Raw genomic sequence first — 27437 nt, 5'->3', positions numbered from 1 at the left:
GACATAGTCATAGTATTACTAATCAAAGCATCTATAGATTGGTTGGGAAAGATCTATAGTATTAGCTAGCATGTACATATTAAAAAAGCAGAGCACCTGGATATTCATTATATTAAAGCTCTTCTTCCTTAATCACTTAAGGACGGAGTCAATTGTCCAAGATCTCAACCAAAACAAAACCTATCATTATGTTTGTTCAAACATAATTACTACTTTCATATTAAGTGCACCCACACTATATATGCCATTTTGTCAATGAGAAAGTGTGCTCTCATTTCACATTAAACATTTATATATGAAATATAACAATACAGGGCTTGACAAATTTGTTTTGAATCTAGGAGCCAGCTAAAATGTTAGAAACCAGTTTTTTTTCAATGACAAAATACAATTCTTAAAGGGCCACTAAAGCTTAATGTAGTGATTCTGGTGTCTATAACCTGCCTTTGCAGGCTCTTTAATGTAAACACTGATTTTTCAGAGAAAAGGCAGTGTTTACTTTGCTGCCTAGTGACACCTATAGTGGCAGTCACTCAGATAGTCACTAAAGTGATCCCCTATCTTAGTGCTGCACAGTATGCAGCATTGACAATAAGTTCCCCTGCACACTGTATGGAGTCACTGAACTCTCCCTATAGATTCAATGAATCTCTATGAGGAGATGCTGCTTGGTGCGGCGTATTGCAATAGCTTTCCGATACTTTCCTAAGGGAAAGCATTGGATTGGTTGAAATCATCAATCATGATTATGTCAGCCATACCGGCTGGCCCAGCTGTGGTGAGACTGGCACGGTGTGGGAGAAAAGGTGAGTAAAAACACCATTCCCATGTGATCGGAGGCAGGCTAAACACACATACACTGATAGACAGACACACACACATACTCTGACAGACACACATGACAGTAACACAAACACACATATCATGACAGAAACATACACATACACTGACAGACACACACACACCATGACAGACACACACTGACAGACAGAAGCACACATATGTACACTGACAGACACATATACCATGACAGAAACATACACATACACTCAGACACACACACTGACAGACACACACACTGACAGACACAAATTAATATTTGTTTTAATGCAATTCTATTCCACCCAGCCTCCCTTCCTTTGGGAGAGCTGGAGTACATCAATTGTCCCTTAGGTCCAGTGGGAAGCTGGCTGGGGGACAGTGGAGGTTGATGGTCGACTAGGGGACAGTGGAGGTGGGAGGCCAGCTGCATGTATCGTGGGCAGGCCACAAAGGGAGCTGTGGTTTCCTTGCTGTGCCAAGGCAAGATCTGGCCCCAGCATCAGTAAGTGGTGTGCGAGGGAGCAGAGCAAGTAGATCACAGTTCCCCCGCTGCCAGTCCACAAAACACACAGCCTCAAAGGGAGCGGGCTCACAAATCCTAGGCACCAACAAAGAAACGGCGCACTGACCTGATCGCTCCTTCATCTGGGCTCTGCGCGACAACCGCCTCCACATGCCTAACGGATACCCCGTATTGTAAACCTCAACAACCACATAGACTCCCGCTCACTTGAAGGGTCTTTTGGACATGGACTGTTGCACTATGTTTGCCCCCAGCTATGCCAACCTTTTTATGGCTGACTGGGAGTCTACAGTTATTTGGGGGGAGCATGCTTGGCGGGAAAACCTGGTCTCCTCTTTTCGCTACATACATGACCTTAAAAAAGGAAAGTTATAGGCGCTCACTATAGTATTAAACACAGGGTATAAATGGTTTGCAGTATCCAGTACAAGGATTCCCAAACCTTGTGGACAGTGAAATATGGAAAAGGTAGGAGGAAACCGCTCCCCCCCAAAATTATGTACAAAAATGTATACGTACACAGATCTTTTTAAAGTTGTACACACAGTTGACATCAAAGATAAAAGCAAAAAATATAATGGTGCAGTACAGTATGTACAGTGAGTAGGTGGTCAATAATCTTTTGTGTTTTTTCACTCACATTTTATTGAGCTAACTCAGAGCTCAGCTGTATTGCGCATGGACGGACCAATCCCCGTCTAAGGATACATGATGATATGGATGTCCCAGGTGTCTCAAAGTGCAGTATGCAGGACATATATATGAATGAGCACAAGAAAAGATACTCCAATGGTGAAGTAAGTACTAATACATATTTAAATGTAAAAATAAAGTAATGTACTTATATTTACTAGAGCACAACTTGCTTTAGTATATAAAGCATGGGTGGTATAATCCCCACCTAGGAATGTGATGGTGCCAAGAAGCAAAACAAATGGATAAATAAAGGTATATATATAATTATAAAATATACTATTTAGTAACCATCCAAAAACAATAAAAGCAATATAAAATAGCTTAAAGGAGTCCTACTTTAAGCGTTTCGCCTGTCCAAGGCTTCTTCAGAAGTGTGGTTAGTCCTCATAAATTTTGTTTAAATAGGCAGTCTGTAAAGGGAGATTGCTTCCTTGTGTGCTTGATTATTGATTCCCTGTAACTATTCTGGAATGCACGCGTCATACTGGAAGTGACGCGGTGTTCTACCATTATGGTGTTTCATAACAATTTAGTTATATTACTTAATATAATATCTAGATTGCAGCACATATCCTGTTATTTGCTGCAATCTATATATTGTATTAAGTAATATAACTATAAACTTCCTCCCCCTTTTATTCCCATATATTGCCCTTCTCAAACATGGCCGCAAAGAAACTTCCGGAATTCAGAGAACATAAGAGATGGGTGTGTCACGTCACTTCCTCCGTGACGCCACGCCCATTCCGGAACAACATTAACTTACCCAGACAATATATAGACTATATCAAGTGTCTAAGAAGATACTCAACTTCCTAATTAAATCTACCTCCATTCCCCTTACAAGAAGGAATACTTATTACATCAATTGGAATGCAACAGCGCAATTTTGGTTCCATATGCGTTCCAAGCTGGAATGCATGAAACACCATACTGGTAGAACGCTGCGTCACTTCCAGTATGATGCGTGCATTCTAGAATGGTTACAGGAAATCAACACTCAAGCACACCAGGAAGCAATCTTAATTTACAGACTTCCTATATAAACTAAATGTATTAGGACTTAACCACACTTCGGAAGAAGCCTTTGACAGGTGAAACGTGTAAAGTGGGACTCCTTTAAGCTATTTTATATTGCTTTTATTGTTTTTACATGGTTAATAAATAGTATATTTTATATTTATATATATACCTTTTATTTATCCATTTTTTCCTAGGTGGGGATTATACCACTCATGCTGTATACACTAGAGTAAGTTCTGCTCTAGTAAATGTAAGTACATTACTTCATTTTTTCATTTAAATATCTATTAGTACTTACTTCACCATTGGAGTATCTTTTTCTTGTACTCAATCATATATATGTCCTGCCTACTGCACTTTATTGAGACACCTGGGACGTCCGTATCATCATATATCCTTAGACGGGGATTGTTCCATTCATGCACAATGCAGCTGAGCTCTGAGTTAGCTCAATAACATGTGAGTGAAAAACCAAACAAGAGTATTCACCACTTACTGTACATACTGTACTGCACTATTATATTTTTTGCTTTATCTTTGAGGTCAACTGTGTGTACAACTTTAAAAAGATCTATGTACGTATAAATCTCTGTACATAATTTTTTGGGGGCGCGGTTTCCTCCTACCTTTTCCATACATAGACGACCTGTTTTTTTATTTGGCAAGGCCTGGAAGCATCTCTGAAACTATTTTTAAACACACACGGTCACTCAGAACTGATCCATTTGTTGTTTATTGTCTATCCCCCATCTTATACTATATTCCTCATGTTTAAAAAAAAATATATATATATGAAGAGTTCCATCTAGTCAAATAAAAGATGGACAAATCAAGGCAACATAATAATAATGATCTGTTATTCTGAATTTTAGCACATGACAGGAGGCTTCCTATTTTGCATTTCTCTCTTTACTAAACCCCACAGCAGTAAAGAAAGTGAAACATTTAACCAATCAAAATGCAATAGGGAGTAAGGTATTCCCAGCAAATAGGCTCCTCCTCCTCTTTCTTTACTGCTCCATCGCAGACATGTCAGAGTTTTTGGCTCTTCCCTTACACATATATTTGTACTGTTCTTATGTGCTTATTGTGGTATATTTACCCAACAATACTTTCCTCAAAGACTTGAATAAACACCTAAATATATTTACTTCCCTGAACAAGGCTCAGTCCTCCATGACATCACCCCACCAGGGGTGTTTTTGGACGGGCTGGCTGCCAAAGGGGCCATGCTGCCAGCCGATTCTGGCCCCCGCACTTCAAGACACCAACCCTTCTACCCTTAGGTGGGATACCGTTAACAGTTCACATACACCCAAGGTGCAGACAGAGGTCGTGGACCACGTACCCGAGGCAGAGCATGATTTTCCACAGGTAAGCAATCATCTAACACATTACCTTCCACTTCATACAGCAGGTCGCATCTCTCTGTTCCTTCAGGAATGGCAAACCGTCTCCACGGACGCTTGGATCCTGCAAACGGTACAGGGATACATCATCGACTTCACGGAACCTCCACGACAAAGGGACGTTCCGCACCCCATTAAATGCTCAACAGAAGACACCGAACTCATACACAATGAGTTACTAGAGCTACAATCGAAAGGGGCAATCGAACCCGCCTCCGACCCGCGGGGGTTTTTCAGCAACATATTTCTGGTGAAGAAGAAAATGGGAGACTTCCCCCATCATAAACTTAAAAAGACTCAACGAATACGTCACGTACAGGCACTTTAAGATGGAGGGCATTCACCTCCTGAGGGACCTACTGCAAGACAAAGATTGGTTCACAAGACTCGACTTAAAAGACGCATTCCTACGGTTCCAATGGCAAGACCTCCCCTGGCAATTCACGTGCCTCCCCTTTGGCCTCAGCTTGGCCCCATGGTGCTTCACCAAATTAATGAAGCCCGTGGTCACTCATCTTCAAGCACAAGGAATTTGTTGCATTATATACCTGGACGACCTCCTATTGTTCTGCTCCGACAAATTCAGACTGATACAACACACACACTATACCACGGACCTCCTATCATCCCTGGGCTTCGTGGTGAACTTTCACAAATCAGCCACCTCCCTATCATAAACGGTACAATTCCTAGGATTCGAGACAGATTCTACCACAAACACCCTACGACTGCCGATGTAAAAAATCTCAACCATTCGCAAAGAGTTACGCAAGACCATTCGTTCCCATACCATTCCACTCCGCACCCTCGCCCGAATAGTGGGACTCCTCTTGGCTTCCATACAAGCTATCTTTCTATCTGGGCCCACTCCACTACAGGGCGATGCAACGCCTCAAAGCATCCTTCCTCAGGAAAAACCCATCATACGACCAGCCGATCCCGGTAATGGAAGAGGTCAGAGAAGAGCACAGATGGTGGCTAGACAGCATGGAAGCATGGAACGGCCGGGCCATCTTCGGGCACACACGCGACATTGTTCTAGAATGGGACGCCAGCCTCTGGGGATGGGGCGCGACAAGCGAAGGTGCATCAACAGGAGGCGCCTGGACCTCCCAGAACCTCAACATGCACATAAATTGCCTAGAACTCCTGGCAGGATCATTCGCCATCCGCAGTCTGGCAAAAGACAAAACGGACTGCTGCATCCTTCTGAGGATGGACAACGTCTAGGCGGTCCGCTACATCAACCACCTGGGCTGGGCTCGATCCCGACTCCTGTCAGAAATAACGAAGGAGATCTTCGACTACCACACAACATCTCCCTCACAGCGGAATATCTCCCTGGGGAAACGAACCTCACGGCGGACTGGTTCTCACGACACTGAAGAGACACCAGCAATTGGAAACTGGACCCACAGATCTTCCACTGTCTAGTGGAACATCAGAGCCCATTTCACCTAGATCTGTTTGCATCCCGCAACAACAGGCAAACACAGCTCTACTTCAGTTGGCTCCTGGATCCAGAGAGATCCGGGAATGCAACAGATGCATTCCTACAACCATGGCCGAACTCAGAAGCATATGCCTTTCCCCCCCTTTGCCATGATAGCGAGGACCATCCACTACCTGAGACGACAATGGGTATCGCTGCTACTCATCACCCCATTATGGATGGGGCAACCATGGTTTCCGGACCTCCTAGCCCTATCTTACAAGGATCCCCTCCTATTACCTTCACACCTGCTAATATGTCGACTTCTGAGGGGCATTCGGATACAACGACCTCCTCATCCCAAATACTCACAACTCTAGGACGTCGAGGTAGTTCTCAGTTTCCTGAGAGAATGGCCGACCAATGACAAACTCTCACTCCGCCAACTTTCAGCAAAACTAACGGTTCTGCTTTGCCTGGTTTCATTCTGCAGAGTATCAGACATCCGGGCATTTGACATAGACGCCTTCTCGGTCTCCCCAGACGGAGTCACGTTCCAGGTATCTCGTTGCACGAAATTGCACTCTACAATGGTTTTCTACCCCTTCTTCAACTCCGATCCACAACTCTGCGTCATCAACACTCTACAACGATACGTTGAAGTTACACTTTCGATTTGGACACCCCCCTCAGTACAACTCCTCGTGTCATATGTTCAGCCACACGTCCCCATCACTACTACTACCCTTGCCAGATGGGTTCGGTGGATACTTTCATTAGCAGGTGTAGACGCTTCCTTCGGGGCCCACTCAGTATGCGTAGCGGCGGCTTCCTCAGCTTTCACGGCAGGTGCCTCGCTTTCGGATATCCTACGTTCTGCGGACTTGTCAAGAGAATCAATGTTTCGCACCTTCTCCTTCCGCCCGAACTCCAACGTGGCCATGTCACTATTAGAACAGCGTAAAAATGCAAAATAGGAAGCCTCCTGTCATGTGATAAAATTGAAGATTATGCTAGCGTCAGTGTACCTATAATCTTAATTTTAATAATGACAGGAGGCGAGTATTTTCCCACCCTTTCCCACCCTAGGGAAGATGGGAGCATCCGAGTACCTGTATTATCTACCTTCTTTTTTATTCATATCTCTACATCAGTCATTTGTTTTGTCTACCATCAGTCATGTACAGTTAGGCACTTATTATTAATCTTCATTTTTATAAATCTCATATTATACGCTTAATCTTTAAAATATCATTAGATGGATCACAGTCATGGTAACAACCAGTTTGGAGACCTCATTCTAACCCATTTCACACTCTCATTTAAGATTAATTCCATGACATTCTGGAACTTCTTCGGGAAACTACCCAGACTGCTCCTGAATAGTGATGTACCAAACGGTTCGCTGGTGAATAGTTCCTGGCGAACATAGCGTGTTCGCGTTCGCCGCGGCGGGCAAACACGTGCGCGGTTCGATCCGCCCACTATGCGTCATCATTGAGTAAACTTTGACCCTGTACCTCACAGTCAGCAGACACATTCCAGCCAATCAGCAGAACACCCTCCCTAGCATACCCTCCCACCTCCTGGACAGCATCCAATTTAGATTCATTTGGAAGCTGCATACATTTTTTTTTAATTTTTTTTAGAATTTTTTTTATTTTTTTATTTATTTATTTATTTTTTTAAATTCTTTATTTTTGTAGTGCATGGAGGTATAACAAATGAGCATGTGGTACCCCAACGGCATTCCTCATGCTTTTCAAGTAACAATTGTAACAATAGGGTATATGTTAATACCCTAGTCTGCGCGGAGCCCTCCATGGGTGAAGATGGATTAATTATTTTTTTTGCGCTCAGGTTTTTTATTTTATTTTTATGTTCGACGGGTATGATGGCTTTTTATTTGGCCTCTTTTGAGGCTGAAAAATGAAGATTTTAGAAAAAAGAAGACGTTGAATAGTAAGTTGAATTTTACTTTACAGGGTAGTAATTGTATTCCCCCCTCACTATTTTTTAGGGTGAGGGGGGTAGGTAGGGGCTTTTTCATTTGGGTGTGTGACTAGGGGCTTGGGGACCCCTAGTCACCTTTGATGGGGGAGGGGGGATTTTCATTTAGGGCCCCCACCCGCCGCTCAGGGGTGGGGGTCGGGGGGGACAGTAGGTATATAGAGGGAGCCATGTTATTCTGTATATAGAGGGAGCCATGTTACTCTGTATATAGAGGGAGCCATGTTACTCTGTATATAGAGGGAGCCATGCTATTCTGTATATAGAGGGAGCCATGTTTACACGGTATATAGAGGGAAGCCATGTTACTCTGTATATAGAGAGGAGCCATGTTACTCTGTATATAGAGGGAGCCATGTTACTCTGTATATAGAGGGAGCCATGTTACTATCTGAGGTGGTTAACTATGATTGGCCCTGGCATGTTTGTTAGTCTGGCCTGCATGGTTGTCTGGCATAAATAAAAGTAGTATGTTTCAACTATATTAGTAGTTAGACTAGTTTGCACTAAAACATGTGCAAATGGGGAGTTTGCGGTTGTGCAAATGGACTGTTTGCGGTTGTTTGCGGTGTGTTAAACGGGGAGTTTGGTCTGTCACTGTGAAGCTGGCATAACCCTTACACTACCTGATCGATACAACATCATACCTGATGTTTTAAAGCTCGTTATTCCAAACAATTTAGGAATGTTTTTGATTTATGCCCTTTATGGATTAAAAACAGACTCTGCATCAACTATGTAATTTTCCATGGGAGTTTTGCCATGGATCCCCCTCTGGCATGCCACAGTCCAGGAGTTAGTCCCCTTGAAACAACTTTTCCATCACTATTGTGGCCAGAAAGAGTCCCTGTGGGTTTTAAAAATCGCCTGCCCATTGAAGTCTATGGCGGTTCGCCCGTTCGCGAACATTTGCGGAAGTTCGCGTTCGCCATTCGCGAACCGAAAATGTTATGTTCGTGACATCACTACTCCTGAATCCATGAAGATCATCACGCTATCAGACGTTCACCCATTGGTGTTGGTTACAATCTCGATCATCACATTACTGGACGTTCACCTGTTGTGTTTTTCCAGATGTTATTTATTGAATTTTTCACTGTTGCGATGTTGCTTTTGAAAGAGGAGGAGGAGCCTATTTGCTGGGAATACCTTACTCCCTATTGCATTTTGATTGGTTAAATTTTTCACTTTCTTTACTGCTGTGGAGTTTAGTAAAGAGAGAAATGCAAAATACTCGCCTCCTGTCATTATTAAAATTAAGATTATAGGTACACTGACACTAGCATAATCTTCAATACCTAAGGACATTCTACACTAGATGGAAGATGAATATAAGAAGTTGACATTTGATGATTAAAATAAAATGAAGTATATTAATAATAATTATTGGAAAAAGACTCAATGATAATGAGGAAATCATCAAATAAGTGTGCCCAATCACTTCATCCAAAAGTCTACCCTTCTCTCTTTCCCCTGGCTCTTTACATACATTTAGTGTCTTCCACCCTATTAATCCATTGTTCCATATTGGAGCCTAGACTTGCTTCCTGTATACTGGAATGTGTGCCTCCTATAATGAACCACAATAGTGTTGATGATGGTCAGTGAATTAATGTGGCTACTCTGGGATAACTTGTAAAGGATTAAGCTTAATAGAGGTAGAGAAAATCCCTTTTAATTTACAAAAAAAAATATTTCAGAAAGTCTGCATACTCTTACAGAACCACCATATAGTTTCCATCACCTCGCTGCACCTCCAACACACAGCACTTACTGAGGGAAAGCATGTATGGAGCTGAGCTGCAGTAGCATATCAGCTCACTACCCGGTTAAAATAGGCTTCTCTTTTAGATAACCCTACTTGGGTTATTCTATGGAAAATATAGGCTTTTTCGGTAAGATTTATGTGTAGCTCCTTAGCACACTTAACCTGATAGCTAAATGCTTTCCCCTATTTCATCGACAATTGTCATTTGTAAGTGCTGTCTGGTTGACATAGTAATTTAAACAGAGTGAAGGATCTTGGTTCCCAGCTAGGAGTTACTGTTTTCTTTAAAAACAAGAAAGTTGGAACTATTGAAAGATAGGGAGAAATATAGTTTCTTGTTTGTCTCCTCTTAAATCCATCATTGTAGGAATAGTGTTAGTATAGAGAATCTGCTGCAGCAGGGCAAGCAGCTCCCAGTTGTTGAGACAGGTAGCCAAACCTTGGCCATTTTGGAAATCTGAGTTGTCAGCAATATGATATAAGTGAGATATCCCTGCTGACAAATGCCATATAGTTTTAAATTTCTCCAGTATTGGAGGATATTCCCAATCAGGCAATGAATAAGTTGTAATTCTATATAAAGTGCAAGTTTGCCATGAAAGAGAATATAGAGGTAACCGGGAGAAACTTTGTTCCAAAACATACCAGGATTTCTGATACTTTAGTCCATTCCTGTATTGTTGCAAAAAGAACAGCTAAATAATGATACACATTTGAGGGAAACCCAATCCACCTCTAAATGTGGATGTTTATTATTGCACACAAATGAATTATAAATACTTTTAAGTTGGTGGAAAAAAAAGATTACAGAAGGGACATTGGCAAAGTTTGGTATAAAGAGAGCCGTTTTGGTAAGAACATCATTTGAATAATGTAAACTTGCCAAAAATGAGGCTTATTCCACTTTTTCAGATTTAACTTAATATTTTCTAAAGGAAGCATATAGTTAGCTTCGTATAACCTATTATGGGTGTTAAATATTGTAACGGTCGGACCGTTTCGCTCAGAAGGGGATAAAAACCGTTTAGGCGATAATCCCCTTCCCCATAGAGCAGCAGCTACTGCAATCACCAAACTCCCGAACTGCACACTGTACGAATTCACCAACTCCCGAACTAGAAACACACGAACCCTGGAATCAGACGAACAGGAAAAGCATGCAGTCAGCATACAATCCAATTCCCCCAAAGAACGAGACGACACATTGCTTTGAGGGTTAAGCAGGAACTCGGGTGCTGGCACACCCAGCCTGGTTTTTATTGCAGTTGTTACAAATACAGGTCCACCCACAGGGAGGTATAAAACAACCACTCACACATCAGTTGCATCCCACATATTCCCTCCCCTTATCCTGAGAGGAAACTCAATTATACATACAGTTAAAACATACTTTCTACCCAACTTTCATAACGCTAAAACCATACATCACATTCACATAAAAATACATATCCACAATCAATCCATTAAGGGGAACAACATATTAAAAAATGGCATGAATCAGACTAGGGGTTCAAAAGTTAGTAAAGTATCTTTTAAAACCCCTGCCAGCATGGCTTTCCGGCTCAGACCGGTTTTACAGAGGCCTCTATCCTGGAGACAATGGGGAAAGTAATCCAATTATCCAGGGATAAAGGCAGACTCCATTGAGCACATGGTTGCAAAAAGACATAAAACACTTTAAAATACAAAGTCACCTTTTACACATAACACACAGACATTTCACATATCCCCAGATAGCTGGGATCTGAATGCACAAAACTACCGAATAGCGCTCAGATCCTATTCACACAGTTCAATTGCCATGGAGCTAAAGTCTTTCCCATAGTCTTTCATTATATGAATAGGCTCCATGGCATAGCTATCTGGGGTATCACATTCACACAAAGTCTGGTCCAAAGGCAAGAGGCGGGCAAGCAGCCCCCTCCAAGGATAGTGGCAAGGTCGGTTTCGCCACAAATATACTCCCAAGTATTTTTAATGCAATTCAATTTTATATATATATATATATATATATATATATTGAACTGGCATACATATAAAGAAGGAATCAAAAATGTTCCGACTTAATAAGTTATATCTGACTCAGATGGCAAGTAGAATGAGATATAACTGTTCTATCAATAGGATGGGATCAGTTTAAAATATAGACAGATAGGGCATTGTGGCAGGACCGCTGCCGGTTCGGGAATTGCTGTGTGTTTCCCCATTATTTTCGTAGGTATGTGCCAGCTCCCCGTTCGGGAGGTCCTACACGAAGGGAATGCATTCACCTCCCGAACAGGGACCACCCCGATAACCCATTTAGAATGTTGGTGTGCCAAACTCCCCTGTCCTCGTGAGTTTGCCACGAGCTCCTGGAGGAGCCTGCTTGCCAACCTCCTGCCCACCGACAGCGGGCCAGGTGAGCCACTGTAAAGACCCATATTTTATTCCCCCTAGTTCCCCTGGTTCGGCACTTTCCATTCGTATGCATAGAACCGAACGCTAGCTTCCTGGTGGCCATTCACATGGTCCAAAAACATGAATAGACTTCAGGGGGACTTAGCTGCAATAGCCCTCAAACTATTTTCAAAATTAAGACTGTGCAGTTCCTGTTCGGTCCCCAGTGGCACTTAGCCGCGAGTCTATGGAACTGTTTTCGGCTAGGGGATCATGTGTGCGGTCAGTCAAATTATGACTTCCAGGAAATTCCTGAACCCCTAAACCAATCTGGGTGCGTTTTGGATATGTTGGTCACCCCGATCAGGTTACATCAGGGGATGTAACTTTTGTGGGGGTTTATGTATTCTTAAGGTACTTTAGGGGTGTTTGGGAAATGTGTTTTTTTTTGTGCTTGGATATAATTAAATTTAATACGGTGCTTGACTCAATTATCTCCCAGGCACAGGGAAGGGATTATCTTGTTTTGTATGGGAGTGACCTGGACCTGAGAGCACTCCCAAGCAACTAAGTCCTGCAGAATCTTCTAAGCAGAGACCTTATATTTCAGACTGGGCCCCTTAAAACAGCATTAACACCCAGCACTCCCAAGCAACCAAGTCCTGCAGAATCTTCTAAGCAGAGGTATCATCTCTGGAATATTGCCCAACCCTGCCCTCCACTCTCCTTCCCCTCCCCTCCCCACACCACACCACCCCACCCCATGGTCATTACCTTACTTATAGATAGTGCAGATCAGCTGGTTTTCAAAATACACCAATCAAGTCACTAAACATCTCCTCACCTGAAATCCGTTAACATACTGCATCCTTAACAATGGTGGCATTAATATATATGTGTTTGTGTGTTTATATATATATATAGTAATACACATTTTCTCTAATGTTCTCCCTTCTATTTTTCACTTTCACGCTAACTTCTCTCATTACTAAAATATCCCTATCCTTCTGCTCACCTTTCCCTGGCAACACCATCTTCATTACTTCCACTTTACTTCCCTCCCCTCTATATTCATCCCATGCACTCTACTCTGCTGGAGATAGACCTTTCCAGTCTATCTCCACCAACTCCTCCCAAATCCTCAGTATATATACCCTCCTACATAACTTTCAAATCCTACTCCCACCTTCACTTCCTTTTTATCCTTCTGCTCCTAGCAGCTGGTGATGTCTCTCCAAACCCCGGTCCCACCTCAGCAAACATGCCACATACTAACCCAAGGATCCACACTAATGTTATACCCATCTCATGTTCCTCTAAATCCTCCTGATACTGCTCTCTGGAATGCACACTCTGTTTGCAATATTAAAAAAATGTACTGCTGTCCATGACTTCTTCATCTCTCGTTCAATAGATTTACTAGCCTTAACAGAAACATGGCTCCCCCCCTTTGACACTCCTACCCCTGCATCTTTGTCCGTTGGTGGTCTTTAACTTACCAACAACCCAAGAAACTCTGAATGTAAAGGTGGTGGTGTAGGGTTTCTCCTCTCCCCTCACTGCTCCTTTAAACCTCTACCCACCCCCCTTTCCCTCTCTTTCCCATAATTTGAAATACATTCAATTCACCTTTTCAAACCCTTCTCTGCTAACATTGCTGTTATTTATCGTCCCCCTGGTTCCCCTCTCCTCTTCCTTGACCACTTTGCTGCTTTTCCTCTCTTCAAATATATTCCATCCCTAATTCTCGGTGACTTCAATATTCCCATTAACCCACCTTTGACTTCTGCATCCTCTAAACTACTTTCAATTATTTCCTCCCTCGGGCTATCACAGTGGGCTAATTCTCCCACCCATGTAGCTGGCAATACCCCTGACCTAATCTTCTCTTATGCATGTACAGTATCTAATATCTGCAACACTCCATTTCCTCTCTCTGATCACCACCTCTTAACGTTTGCTCTTGTGTACCCCCTCACCCAACAATCTCAGCCTAACCCCCCTCAACTCAGGAGGGACCTTAATTATCTTGATCTCCAGCAGCTGTCAGCTAATTGATTCACAACTGCTATCCATCCCTTCCCTTCCCTCTCCTGTCCTTCACTGGCCATCTCCGCATATAACACTACCCTCACCTATGCCTTGAACACTGCAGCCCCGCTCCAAACAAGCACCTCGAGGAGAACCCGCCCCCAACCCTGGCATACTAAATCAACACGCTACCTGCAAAGATGCTCCAGCTGTGCTGAATGATCCTGGAGGAAGTCTCGCACCCAGTCAGACTTTCTCCATTATAGATTCATATTGTGTTCATACAGCGCAGCCATTGCCCTCGCCAAACAGTCCTACTTTTCCTCTCTCATTAGTTCATGCTCCCGCAATCCCAGGCATCTCTTTGACACCTTTAACCCCTTAAGGACAGACGACGGATATATTCCGTCATGATTCCCTTTTATTCCAGAAGTTGTGTCATTAAGGGGTTAATTCTCTTCTTTGCCCTGCTGTGGCTACCCCCCAAACTAACCTTGCAGCCAAAAGCTTTGCATGTTACTTTACCGACAAGATTGAACAGCTAAGAATTCTCCCCTCCTTGCCATTCTCTTTCTCAACCACACATAGATCATGCCTTTACTACCCTTCAGACGTTCTCCCTGGCTACTGACCAAGGGGTGGCTGCTCTTCTCTTTTCCTCTCGACCCAACACTTGCCCGCTCGATCCTGTCCCATCTCACCTTATTAGATCTCTCTCCACTTGTCACGTGCCTTCCTTAATGCATATCTTCAACTGCTCTCTCTCTTCTGGCATTGTCCCTGCTGACCTTAAACATGCCACTGTAGTACCTACCCTGAAAAAACCTCTCTTGACCCGTCCTCCCCCTCTAACTATAGTCCTATATCCCTGCTTCCTTTTTCCTCAAAGCTTCTGGAAAGACTTGTCTTTACCTGTGTGTCTCATTTCCTCAATTCCAACTCTCTCCTTGACCCTCTTCAAACTGGCTTCCGCCCTCTCCACTTTACTGAAACTGTGCTTATCAAAGTTACTAATGACCTAATCACAGCTAAATCCAAAGGCCACTACTCCATACTAATTCTTCTTGACCTCTCTGCTGCCTTTGACACCGTTGATCATGCTCTCCTTCTTCAAACTCTTTAATCACTTGGTCTCTGTGACTCTGTCCTTGATTCATGATTCGTGATTTTCCTCTTATCTCTCCCAACACTCATCTAATGACACCTCCTTCCCTCGTCCTGTCTTGGTTGGAGTCCCCCAAGGCTCTATACTTGGTCCCCTTCTATTTTCTCTTTTTACTGCCTCTCTTGGCAAACTTATTACCTCTTTTGAATTCCACTACCACCTGTACGCTGATGACACCCAGATATATCTCTCCTCCCCGGACCTCTCTCCGGCCATCCTGCAACGTGTCACTGCTTGCCTTTCTTCCATCCCTGACTGGATGTCCTCCCGCTTTCTAAAACTGAATCTTTCCAAAACTGAGCTCCTTGTCTTTTCTCCCCCTAATACTGATCCTCCTCTTTCACTTTCCCTTCAAGTTTGTGGTACCCACATCAGTCCATCCTTGCAAGCGCGCTGTCTTGGCATCATACTTGATTCTGGACGTACCTTTGAACCTCACATCCAGTATGTTGTCAAATCCTGTATATTCCATCTTAAAAACATAGCCCGCATCCGCCCCTCTCTTATGCAAGATGCTACCAAGGAGCTTGTCCATGCTCTAGTAATTCCCTGCATGGATTATTGTAGCCCCCTCCTGATTGGTCTTCCCAAAAGCCGTATTGCACCACTACAGTCCATAATGAACGCTGCTGCCAGACTGATTTTCCTCTCTAGTCAGTTCTCTCACACCTACCCCCTTCTGTCAGGCCTTACATTGGATTCCTGTATGCTATAGGAGTCAATTCAAGGTACTAATTCACACCTATAAAGCACTGAACAACTCTAGCCCTTTTATATTTCTTCACAGATCCATAGGTATGTCCTTTCTTGTTCTCTCCGCTCTGCCTGTGACCACCTCCTGTCCGTTGTTCGCACCCGTACGGCCAACTCACGCTTGCAGGACTTCTTGCGGGTGGCTCCCTTCCTATGGAATAACCTGCCTACCGCCATCAGACTCTCCCCTAGTCTTGTATCTTTTAAGAAGTGCCTTAAAACCCATCTCTTTAGGAAAGTTTATGGCCTCCCAGACTAACCTCTACCTCACACACCTGTCTCTTGCTCTCTCCTAAAGGGCAGCCCATCTTATTTGATTGCAAATTCCTGTCCTATTGTGTTTTACACCCCACCTCCTATAGAATGTAAGCTTGTTTGAGCAGGGTCCTCTCCAATCTCTCATTCCTGTAAGTTCTTTGTAAATGTCCTATTTATAGTTTTAAATTGAAAATCTGTTGGCGCTATGTAAATGGCAATAATAATAATAATAATAATAATATGTTACTGTAGTCTACTCTCAGGTCCAGGGGGGAGTGCCCCATGCCTGGGGACCTGCATATAAGGCCAACTGTGGCTGCCAATTAAGGTATTCCAGCTTGTACTCTCAGAACTATGTGTCATCTGGTTACTGGGAGGGGAATGGGCTATTCTTTAATCACTATTCCATAGAAACATAGAATGTGCCAAATTTTCTAAATACTGTCATTAGTCCCTGGCCTTATTTTATAGTTAGGATAGCCTTATGCCTATCCCATGCATGCTTAAACTCCTCTACTGTGTTAACCTTTACCACTTCAGCTGGAAGGCTATTCCATGCATCCACTACCCTTTCAGTAAAGTAATACTTCATGATATTATTTTTAAACCTCTTGATGTGGTAGTTTTTCTTCTTTTAAATATAGTTTCCTCCTTTACTGTGTTGATTCCCTTTATGTATTTAAATGTTTCTATCATATCCCCCCGTCTCGTCTTTCCTCCCAGTTATAAATGTAAGTTCCTTTAACCTTTCCTTGTAAATTTTATCCTGCAATCGATGAACTAGTTTAGTAGTCCTTCTCTGAACTTTCTCTAAAGTACCAATATCCTTCTGGAGATATGGTCTCCCGTACTGCGTATAATACTCCAAATGAGGTCTCACCAGTGTTCTGTACAATGGCATGAGCACGTCCCTCTTTCTACTGCTAATACCTCTCCCTGCTGCTCCATTACAGTGTCTGCCTACCTTTAAGTCATCAGAAATAATCACCCCTAAATCCCTTTATCTTAGATGTTGAGGTTAGGACTCTATCAAATATGCTGTACTCTGCCCTTGGGTTTTTATGTCCAAGATGCATTATCTTGCACTTATCCATATAAAATGTCAGTTGCCACAACTCTGACCATTTTTCTAGTTTACCTAAATCATTTGCCATTTGACTTATCCCTCCTGGAACATCAACCCTGTTACATATCATAGTATCATCAGCAAAAATACATACCTTACCATCAAGATCTTCTGCAAAATCACTAATAAAAATATTAAAGAGAATGGGTCCAAGTACAGATCCCTGAGGTACCCCACTGGTGACAAGCCCAAGCTTCGAATATACTCCATTATCTAAAACCCTCTGTTGCCTGTCACTCAGCCACTGCCTTACCTATTCAACATTATTGGAATCCAAATTTAAAGATTGCAGTTTATTGATAAGCCTTCCATGTGCAACAGTGTCAAAAGCCTTACTGAAATCTAGGTAAGCAATGTCTACTGCACCACCCTGATCTATTATTTTAGTTACCCAATCAAAACAATCAATGATATTAATTTGGCATGATCTCCCTGAAGTAAACCGTCGTCTCTGATCTTGAAGTCTATGTGATTTTAAATGTTCAACAATCCTGTCTTTTAACATGGTTTCCATTACTTTCCCCACTACTGATGTAAGGCTTATTGGCCTATAGTTGCCCGACTCCTCCCTACTACCTTTCTTGTGAATGGACACAACATTCGCTAACTTCCAATCTTCTGGGACCACTCATGTTAACAATGATTGGTTAAATAAATCTGTTAATGGTTTTACTAGTATACCACTAAGCTCTTTTACTAACTTTGGGTGTATTCCATCAGGTCCCATTGACTTATTTGTATTTACTTTTGACATTTGAATCATTTGTCCTTTTTCCTAACTGAGGCCCCTTTCCTTTATTTTCATCTGTAAATACTGAACAAAAATATTCATTGAGGCAGTCAGCTAGATCTTTATCATCTTCTACATACCTTCCTTCCTTTTGTTTTATAATCTAGCTATGCTTTGTTTTACTTTCCTTTACTCATTTATGTATCTAAAAAAGGTTTTGTCACCTTTTTTTACTGACTGTGCTATTTTCTCTTCTGAGTGTGATTTGGAGGCTCTTATAACTTGCTTAGCCTCTTTCGCCCTAATCTTATAGATCATTCTGTCTTCCTCACTCACTTTTTTTACAATTACTAAATGCTAACTTTTAGTTTTTTACTATTTTGGCCACATCTGCGGAGTACCACAGTAGTTTCTTGAATTTTTTGCTTTTACTGACAAGCATAATGCAATTTTCTGTTGCCTTCAGCAGTGCAACTTTTAAATAATCCCATTTCTCTTGGATTCCATTTAAATTGCTCCAGTCTGATAATGACTCCTTTAGACATATTCTAATTTTAGAAAAGTCTGTTTTTCTAAAGTCTAAAACTTTTGTTTTTGTGCAATGTGACTCAGTCACTGTTCTTATATTAAACCACACTGACCGATGATCACTGGATTGTAAACCTTCACCTACAGTAATATCTGATACCAAATCTCCATTTGTTAACAGTAAATCTAGTATGGCCTCTTTATGAGTTGGCTCCTCAACGACTTGTTTTAGAGCCAATCCCAGTAGGGAGTTTAGAATATGTGTGCTCCTGGCACAAGCAGCTATTTTTGTTTTCCAATTCACATCAGGAAGATTAAAGTCACCCATGATGATAACTTCCCCCTTCATTGTCATTTTATCTATTTCCTCAATCAGTACATTATCTAACTCTTCTATTTATCCTGAGGGCCTATAAATCACACCTACACAAGTTTCTGTGTGATTCCCAAATTCTAACGTAACCCAAACAGACTTTATGTTCGCCTCAATAACTTTTATTAGGCTAGATTTTATGCTATCCTTCACATACAGGGCCACCCCTCCCCCTTTCTTGCCTTCCCTGTCTTTTCCATATAAAGAGTACCCTGGTGTTGCTATGTCCAAGTAATTTTTCTCATTATACCATGTAACAGCGACTAAATTCCAGTGTGGAGGATTCAATAGGGAAAGTCCTTGTAAGGACTAGAGCTCCCAGAACTGAGTCTCAGGGTGCCTGGGGGTGTCTAGAGCGAATTCCCCCTTCAGCTCCAGGTTGGAGCAGTTCCTGGACTAGAGTGTTGTCCAGTGTCTGGGGGTTGCTAGAGCGAGTTCCCCATTCGGCTCCAGGAGTGAGTGGTTTCAGGGCCCCAGTAAAGGAACGGTGACTGAGGGCAAGAGTGCGGATATTGGTCCCCTGTTCTAGCTAGGAAGCGGTACTTTGGCGGAAGTACCCAGTTGGGGTACAGGGAGCTCCGTTACAATTAGTTTAGAACTTTCTCAACTTGTAATGAGGTGTCAAAACCACAAACTGCAAGGGAAGCCTCGGTGCGTGCCTCCCCTGGGTGGCGGCCCATTCGTTATTCGAACGCCGTCCAGGGGGAGCAGTTGCGGATTGCTTCCCACCTCGTTCTGTTCCTGAACGAGGACGTTCCCAGTGCCCCTTGGAATATTCACACCAATCAATTAGGACGTTGGCAACTTGCAACATAAGTGTGAAACCGCCAGGGAAGTAAATATTGAGTGCTCCTCTGGGTGGCCGCAGTTCATATAGACAGGCGGCAGCCAAGGGGAGCATTTGTGTCCTGAAAGGATGTACTTCCCTTGCCTGGTTTCACCCAGGGACCCTGTGAACGGAGACTGTTCATGATGGTTACCATTCTGAGGGTCCCTGAGATTGGTGGGGACACTATTTGGGGACAATGGCAGTTTAGCAGGCTTTCTGTAACTGGGAGCCCTGGAGGCAGGAAGCTGTCCCGTGCTGGGACGAAGACCCCCTGGTCACCAGAGATGGGAAACTCTATTGAGGGGGGGCAGGAACAGGAGACAAAGGGACTGAGTTTCCAGATCTGTTTTACGATCCCTGTTTGGGGAGGATCCTGGGAGGGTACATTGTTGTTCTGTGTGATCCAACCCTTGCATGGGGAAAGTATAAAGCCGAGTGTGGCCAATAAAGTTGTTGTTACACCTCAGGACTGTGTGTCGTCCGGTTACTGGGTGGGAAATGAGTCTTTCTGTATTTTAACCTATTCCCTTCTAGGGAAGAACGTGGCTGAGCAGGGTTAACCAGCCGGTTTGCTAGCAGACCGCTACAGGCTTGTAACAGTCAAGTTTATTTTTAAATTTAAATAAAGAGAAACCTTTATACATTACCAAAATTGGGTGGCAATTAATTCCACTTGGGAATCTCTTCTCTGGGTGCTCTGGCCGCCCCCCCCCCCCCCTCCTTAGTACGCCACTGCAAGTACTAACCAGACCCAAGTCTAAAAGTCTAAATGGCTACTGACTTCTGACAAGATCAGACATGTTCAGATCTGCATGGGCATAGAAAACAACTATCTAAAAAAATAAAATGCAGAAACCAACCATGGCCAAAGGTAAACAACATAGATAAAGATTTTGTAAAATATATAAAACAGGATTATGGCATATTAATAATTAACAGTTTTTATTTTGGTTTTATTTATATATCTCTGGTTAGAATCTGATGCTATGTAAACCAATAAAGTGGGAACCCCTGTATACCTAAGTGTGTGAACTACCTCATTACATGCACATCACTGAGAGCCAATAGTGGGCCCATTAACTTGAAAGTTTATATCCATATAAATACTGTTTTATTCTGTTGTACTGGATAAACTACACTATATTTGTTCTTTCTGTTTATGTTCTATACCATTCGGAGATCCCGATTGGCTCAAGACACCAAGTATATCCACAGGCGGTGATTGTATTGCCCAGATGCATACATTTAAAAGTAATTATCAGCTCCAGAAAAAAGTGCATAACTTTTTATTTAATTATCCTGAATTTCAACATACTACACTATATGTTGCACATTATCCTCCTTTCTTTTACATATTTGCCTATCTGAATTTGAATTGGAGGACACATGTAAGACACTGCTTCTCTCTTCCTTTTTCTACTATTCTCAGTAGCTGCCTTGCGGTTCAGGCGGAGAGGAGCTCAGCCGTACTCAACCTGTAAGATGCTAGCCCTTCAGATCCTGTCTCCTAAAACATGCATGCGTCCTTACGTCATCATGTCTCATCCCTATTTTTTTGCTCTTTATTTTATTTTATTTAATTTTTCTTTCTTTCTTCTTATCAGGTTTTTGTATTAAACCAGGAGAGCCAAAGTAAGCAAACGTGCATTAGAGGCCTACAGTGTCCCTTTAAATTTGTTGGAAAATACACAATTCCTTATGCAATGTGCTAGCTATGCAGCCTTTGTTTTAAAAGAATGTTATGCTAGTGTATTGTGCTAGGGAAGGGGCTAACATTTATTTCTTATGACTTGCGAGAACCTATTCCTGATCAATAAGGAATTGTACTTCAAATATTGCTCAAGTTAATAAGTCATTTTAGAAAACTGAGAAAAATACATTACCAGTCCGGTTAATGTTTACTGGACAGCTGCTCCATGGCAAAGGTTCTTGGAAGGAATTAAAAAAATACCACATAACCCAGGCTATGATGGTGTTGTAATACAATCCTACAAGGAAGGATACCATCATGGATGCAATGCCTGTTAAATATATGAGAGAAAATATTAATAATACATAAATATTACACCATACACATTGGAATCCTATTTCACAATTACAAATTCAATATTAAAATTGAAACATTCATAGAGGGTCTCAGTAAAATAAGTTCTTCCTTAGAGTTGCAATTGTTATTATTCTTGTTATTATTGTTAGTTTCCATTTATTTAATTACTATTAATTAATTTAATATTATTATACTTTAGTGGTTATGGTGCTTCGACTGCACACATAAATAATCAGTTCACATACACTGATCAGCTACAACATTAAAAGCACTGACAGGTGAATTTCAGTAATTATACTGTTACAATTGCATGTGTCAAAGAGTGGGATATATTAGACCAGCGGTTCCCAAAGTGTGGGTCGCGACCCACTGGTGGGTCGCAGGGCGATTCCCAGTGGGTCGCGCTGACCCACACATCCAGGGCCGCCGGCAGTCAGGCAGACTGACACCAGGAGGGAGCCCGGCGGCCTGCCCTGTATGCCGCCGGGCTCCCTCCAATCAATCTGCCCAGCAGCTCCGGTCTGCAGCTCCGCCGGGTGCAGAGCTGCAGACTGTGTGATAGAAGTCTCGCGAGCTCCCAGAGCGTTACCATGGCAACACTCAGGGAGCTCGCGAGATTTTTATTACACTGTCTGCAGCTCTGCACCCGGCGGAGCTGCAGACCGGAGAGTTACCCCACTGGACCACCAGGGAGACACTGGACCACCAGGGAATTAAATTAAGGTAGGACACAGCCCCCAAATCCTGACCCCCTAATGTAAATAATTTTCTCCCTACCCCCCCCCCCGTAACCCCTTCACTCCCTGCCCCTTCCCCTCCCCACCCTGTAACCCCTTCACTCCCTGCCCCCTCCCCCTCCCCACCCTGTAACCCCTTCACTCCCTGCCCCCCCAACTGTAACCCCTTCACTCACTGCCCCCCTCCCCACCCTGTAACCCCTTCACTCCCTGCCCCCTCCCCTCCCCACCCTGTAACCCCTTCACTCACTGCCCCCCTCCCCACCCTGTGACCCCTTCACTCACTGCCCCCCTCCCCACCCTGTAACCCCTTCACTCCCTGCCCCCCTCCCCACCCTGTAACCCCTTCACTCCCTGCCCCCTCCCCACCCTGTAACCCCTTCACTCCCTGCCCCCCCAACTGTAACCCCTTCACTCACTGCCCCCCTCCCCACCCTGTAACCCCTTCACTCCCTGCCCCCTCCCCTCCCCACCCTGTAACCCCTTCACTCACTGCCCCCCTCCCCACCCTGTGACCCCTTCACTCACTGCCCCCCTCCCCACCCTGTAACCCCTTCACTCCCTGCCCCCCTCCCCACCCTGTAACCCCTTCACTCCCTGCCCCCTCCCCACCCTGTAACCCCTTCACTCCCTGCCCCCTCCCCACCGTGTAACGCCTTCACTCCCTGCCCCCTCCCCACCCTGTAACCCCTTCACTCCCTGCCCCCTCCCCACCCTGTAACCCCTTCACTCCCTGCCCCCCCAACTGTAACCCCTTCACTCCCTGCCCCCCTCCCCACCCTGTAACCCCTTCACTCCCTGCCCCCCCAACTGTAACCCCTTCACTCACTGCCCCCCTCCCCACCCTGTAACCCCTTCACTCCCTGCCCCCTCCCCACCCTGTAACCCCTTCACTCCCTGCCCCCTACCCACCCTGTAACCCCTTCACTCCCTGCCCCCTCCCCACCCTGTAACCCCTTCACTCCCTGCCCCCCTCCCCACCCTGTAATCCCTTCACTCCCTGCCCCCCCAACTGTAACCCCTTCACTCCCTGCCCCTTCCCCTCCCCACCCTGTAACCCCTTCACTCCCTGCCCCCCTCCCCACCCTGTAACCCCTTCACTCCCTGCCCCCCTCTCCCCACTGTAACCCCTACCCCCCACACTGTAACGCCTGCTCTCCCTGCTCCCCCACTGTAACCCATTTTCTTCCTGCCCCCCCCACTGTAGCCTTCTCTCCCCCTGCCCCCCCCCACTGTAGCCCTCTCTCCCCCTGCCCCGCCCTGTAGCCCTCTCTCCCCCTGCCCCCCACTGTAGCCCTCTCTCCCCCTGCCCCCACTGTAGCCCTTTCTCCCCCTGCCCCCTACACTGTAGCCCTTTCTCCCCCTGCCCTCTACACTATAGCCCTTTCTCTCCCCTGCCCACCCACTGTAACACTTTCTCCCCCTGCCCGCCGCCCACTGTAACCCTTTTTCACCCTGCCCCCCTACACTGTTACCTGCACACACACTCCCTACCACACGGTCACCCTCACCTCTCTCTGCGTGTATGTGTATGAGTCTCCTTTTGTGTCAGTGTGTATCTGTTTACATGAGTGTATGTGTATCTGTGTGTAGGAAAATAAGTGTCATTGTGTGTGTATCGCTGTGTCAGTATGTGTATGTGTGTGTCTCTGTATGTGTGTATGTGTGTGTCTCTGTATGTGTATACACTGCACACATACTCTATGCAAAAAACATGCTTACATCCAAACACACATTGTGTATATGTATATTTATACACACACTGCATCCACTACACACGCACTGCAATCAAACGCAAACATTACATACAAACACACCCATGTATTAAAACACCAAAATGATATACGAACACCCCTTCATTCAAACACCGACACTACACACAAAAAGCACACCTACATTTAAAGTCCAGCACTACATTCAAACACCCCTGCGTTCAGACGCAAACATTACAAACAAGTACACCACTACATTCCAATGGCAACAGTACATACAAACACTCCCATACATGCACACACATACTTAAAGGACCACTTCAGCTTAATTAAGTGGTCTGGGTGCCAGGTCCATCTAGGATTAACCCTGCCTGCTGTAAACATAGCAGTTTCAGATAAATTGCTATGTTTACAAATGGGTTAATCCGGCCTCTAGTGGCTGACTCATTGACAGCTGCTAGAGGCGCTTCAGCGCTTCTTACTGTGATTTTCACAGTGAGAAGACACCAGCGTCCATAGGAAAGCATTGAAAATGCTTTCCTATGGACTGGCTATATGCGCGCACGGCTCTTGCCGCGCATGCGCATTCAGCCGATGACGGCTAAAGGAGGAGAGTCTCCAGCGCCAAGGGAGCCCGGCGCTGGAGAAAGGTGAGTTTTTAACCCCCTTTCTCTCCCTTCAGCCTGGCGGGAATGGGACCCTGAGGGTGGGGGCACCCTCGGGGCACTTTAGTGCCAGGAAAAAAAGTTTGTTTTCCTGGCACTATAGTGGTCCTTTAATACACAAACATGCTTACATTTAAACGCTCAAACACTGCTCACAAATATAACCCTGCAACGATGGACAAATGGTAGATTCCCAGCAGGCATAGCATTGTTGAAGTTCTCCGACAGGTGGAGATCTACCTTTTGGCCACAATTGCACTAGAGGGGGCCCCAGAAAGCATACTTGCACCAGGGCTATCTCTACATTAGTTCCACCACTGGGATAATCAATGTGAGGGGCCTGGATGAGCAGGACACAACGTCTGATTCTGACTGAGTCTGTGAGTAAGCAGTTGTATGCCTCTAAAACTGATTGCCATGATATGCAAAGTTTCTGCCTCTAAAACTGCCATGATATATCAACATTATGCATCTAAAACTGCCATGATATGCCAAATTATGCCTCTAAAACTGCCACGATATGCCAATTTTATGCATCTAAAGCTGATTGCCATGGTGTGCCAATTGTATGCTTTTAAAGCTGATTGCCATGGAGTGCCAATTTAATGCATCTGACTGCCAATTGTATGCCTCTGAAGCTGATTGCCATGATGTGCCAAGTTTGTGCATCTAAAAGTGATTGCCATGATATGCCAAGTTTATGCATCTAAAGCTGATTGCCATGGTGTGCCAAGTTTATGTATTTAAAGCTGCCCTGATGTTCCAATTGTATGCCTCTAAACCTGGTTGCCATAGTGTTCCATTTGTAAGCCTCTAAAACTGATTGCACGGGTGTGCCAATTTTATGCACCTAAAGTTGCCATGATGTGCCAAGTTTATACATGTAAAACTGATTGCCATAATGTACCAATTTTATGCATCTAAAGCTGCCATAATGTTCCAATTGTATGCCTGTAAAACTGATTGCCATGGTGTGCCAATTGTAAGCCTCTAAAGCTGATTGCCATGGTATGCCAACTGTATGCCTCTAAAGCGGATTGCTATAGTGTGCCAATTGTATGCCTCTTAAGCTGTTTGCCATGGTGTGCCAGATTTATGCCTCTAAAAGCAATTGCCATGGTGTACATCTAAAGCGGATTGCTATGGTGTGCCAATTGTATGCCTCCAAAGCGGATTGTCTTGGTGTTCACTTTTTAAAATATGCATTAAAAAAAGCAAGTGGGTCTCGAAAAATTACCATTTTGAAAAGTGGGTCTCGGGCCATAAAAGTTTGGGAAGCCCTGTATTAGACAGTCAGTTATTGCATTACATGTGCTTGGTGCAGAAAAATGAGCAAGCAAAAAGTAGTGAGTGACTTTGACAAGGACCAAATAGTGATGGATTAGAGCATCTCCAAGTCTTGTGATATGCTCCTAGTATGCAGTAGTTAGCACCTACCAAAAGTGATGTAAGGAAGGACGACCGGTGAACTGGCTTCAAGGTCATGGGTGGCTAAGGCTCATTGATGTACGTGGGGAGTGAAGGCAAGCCCATGTGGTCTGATCACACAGAAGAGCTACTATAACTCAGATTTCTCAAAAACTTAATGCTGGCCATGATAGAAAGGTGCCAGAACACACAGTGGATCTCAGCTTCCTGCATATTGGGCAGCGTAGCTGCAAACCGATCAGGATAACCATGATGACCCCTGCCCTGTTATCACCTTATGTGTGTGTCAGAACTGGACCATGGAACAATGAAAAAAGATTGCCTGGTCTGATGAATCACAACTTCTTTTAGATCAAGTGGATGGCCAGGTACATGTGCATTATTTACCTGGGTTAGAGATGGCAGCAGGATGCACTATGGGAAGAAAGCAGGCTAGGTCGATGTTAATTTGACACATACCACCTACCTAGAGATTGTTGCAGACCATGCACACCCCAGCATGGCAGTAGTGTTCCATGATAGCAGTGGTCTCTTTCAGCGGGTTCACACACCCAGGCACACTGCAAAAATTGTTCAGGAATGGTTTGAGGAAAATGATAAGTTGACGTGGCCTCCAGATTCACCAGCTCTTAATCCAATTGAGCATTTGTGGGATGTGCAGGACCAACAAATCTAATCCATAGAGGCCCCACCATACAACTTAAAGGATCTGCTCGTAATGTCTTGGTGCCAGATACTACAGGACACATTCAGAGATCTTGTGAAATCCATGTGCTTCAGTTCTGTTTTGGCAGCACGAGGGGGACCTACATGATATTAGCCTGGTGGTTTTAAAGTTGTGGCTGATCAGTTAATGCAAACTGTATATACATAAGTCACATAACCATCTGCATATGTTGTTTTGCATCCCTAATTCCAGACAGCTCTTTTCACCATTTATGCTATATACAATATGAAGTATATAATAGCCTATCTGGGTTATTCACTAAAATA

General features: G+C 44.0%; 1 protein-coding gene across 1 annotated transcript in view; it reads right to left on the bottom strand.

The window, feature by feature from the left end:
- Positions 1 to 27437, bottom strand: part of SLC6A19 (solute carrier family 6 member 19) — a 271016-nt gene that overhangs the window by 166391 nt on the left and 77188 nt on the right. Inside the window, exon 3 of the mRNA XM_063451834.1 lies at positions 21739 to 21876. Coding sequence (XP_063307904.1) covers positions 21739 to 21876 — 138 coding nt within the window. The remainder of the gene's footprint in view (positions 1 to 21738; positions 21877 to 27437) is intronic.

Source organism: Pelobates fuscus, chromosome 4 (genome assembly GCF_036172605.1).
Source record: "Pelobates fuscus isolate aPelFus1 chromosome 4, aPelFus1.pri, whole genome shotgun sequence".
Lineage (NCBI taxonomy): Eukaryota > Metazoa > Chordata > Amphibia > Anura > Pelobatidae > Pelobates > Pelobates fuscus.
Note: the sequence above shows the minus strand (reverse complement) of the source record. Positions and strands in the feature narration are given on the sequence as shown.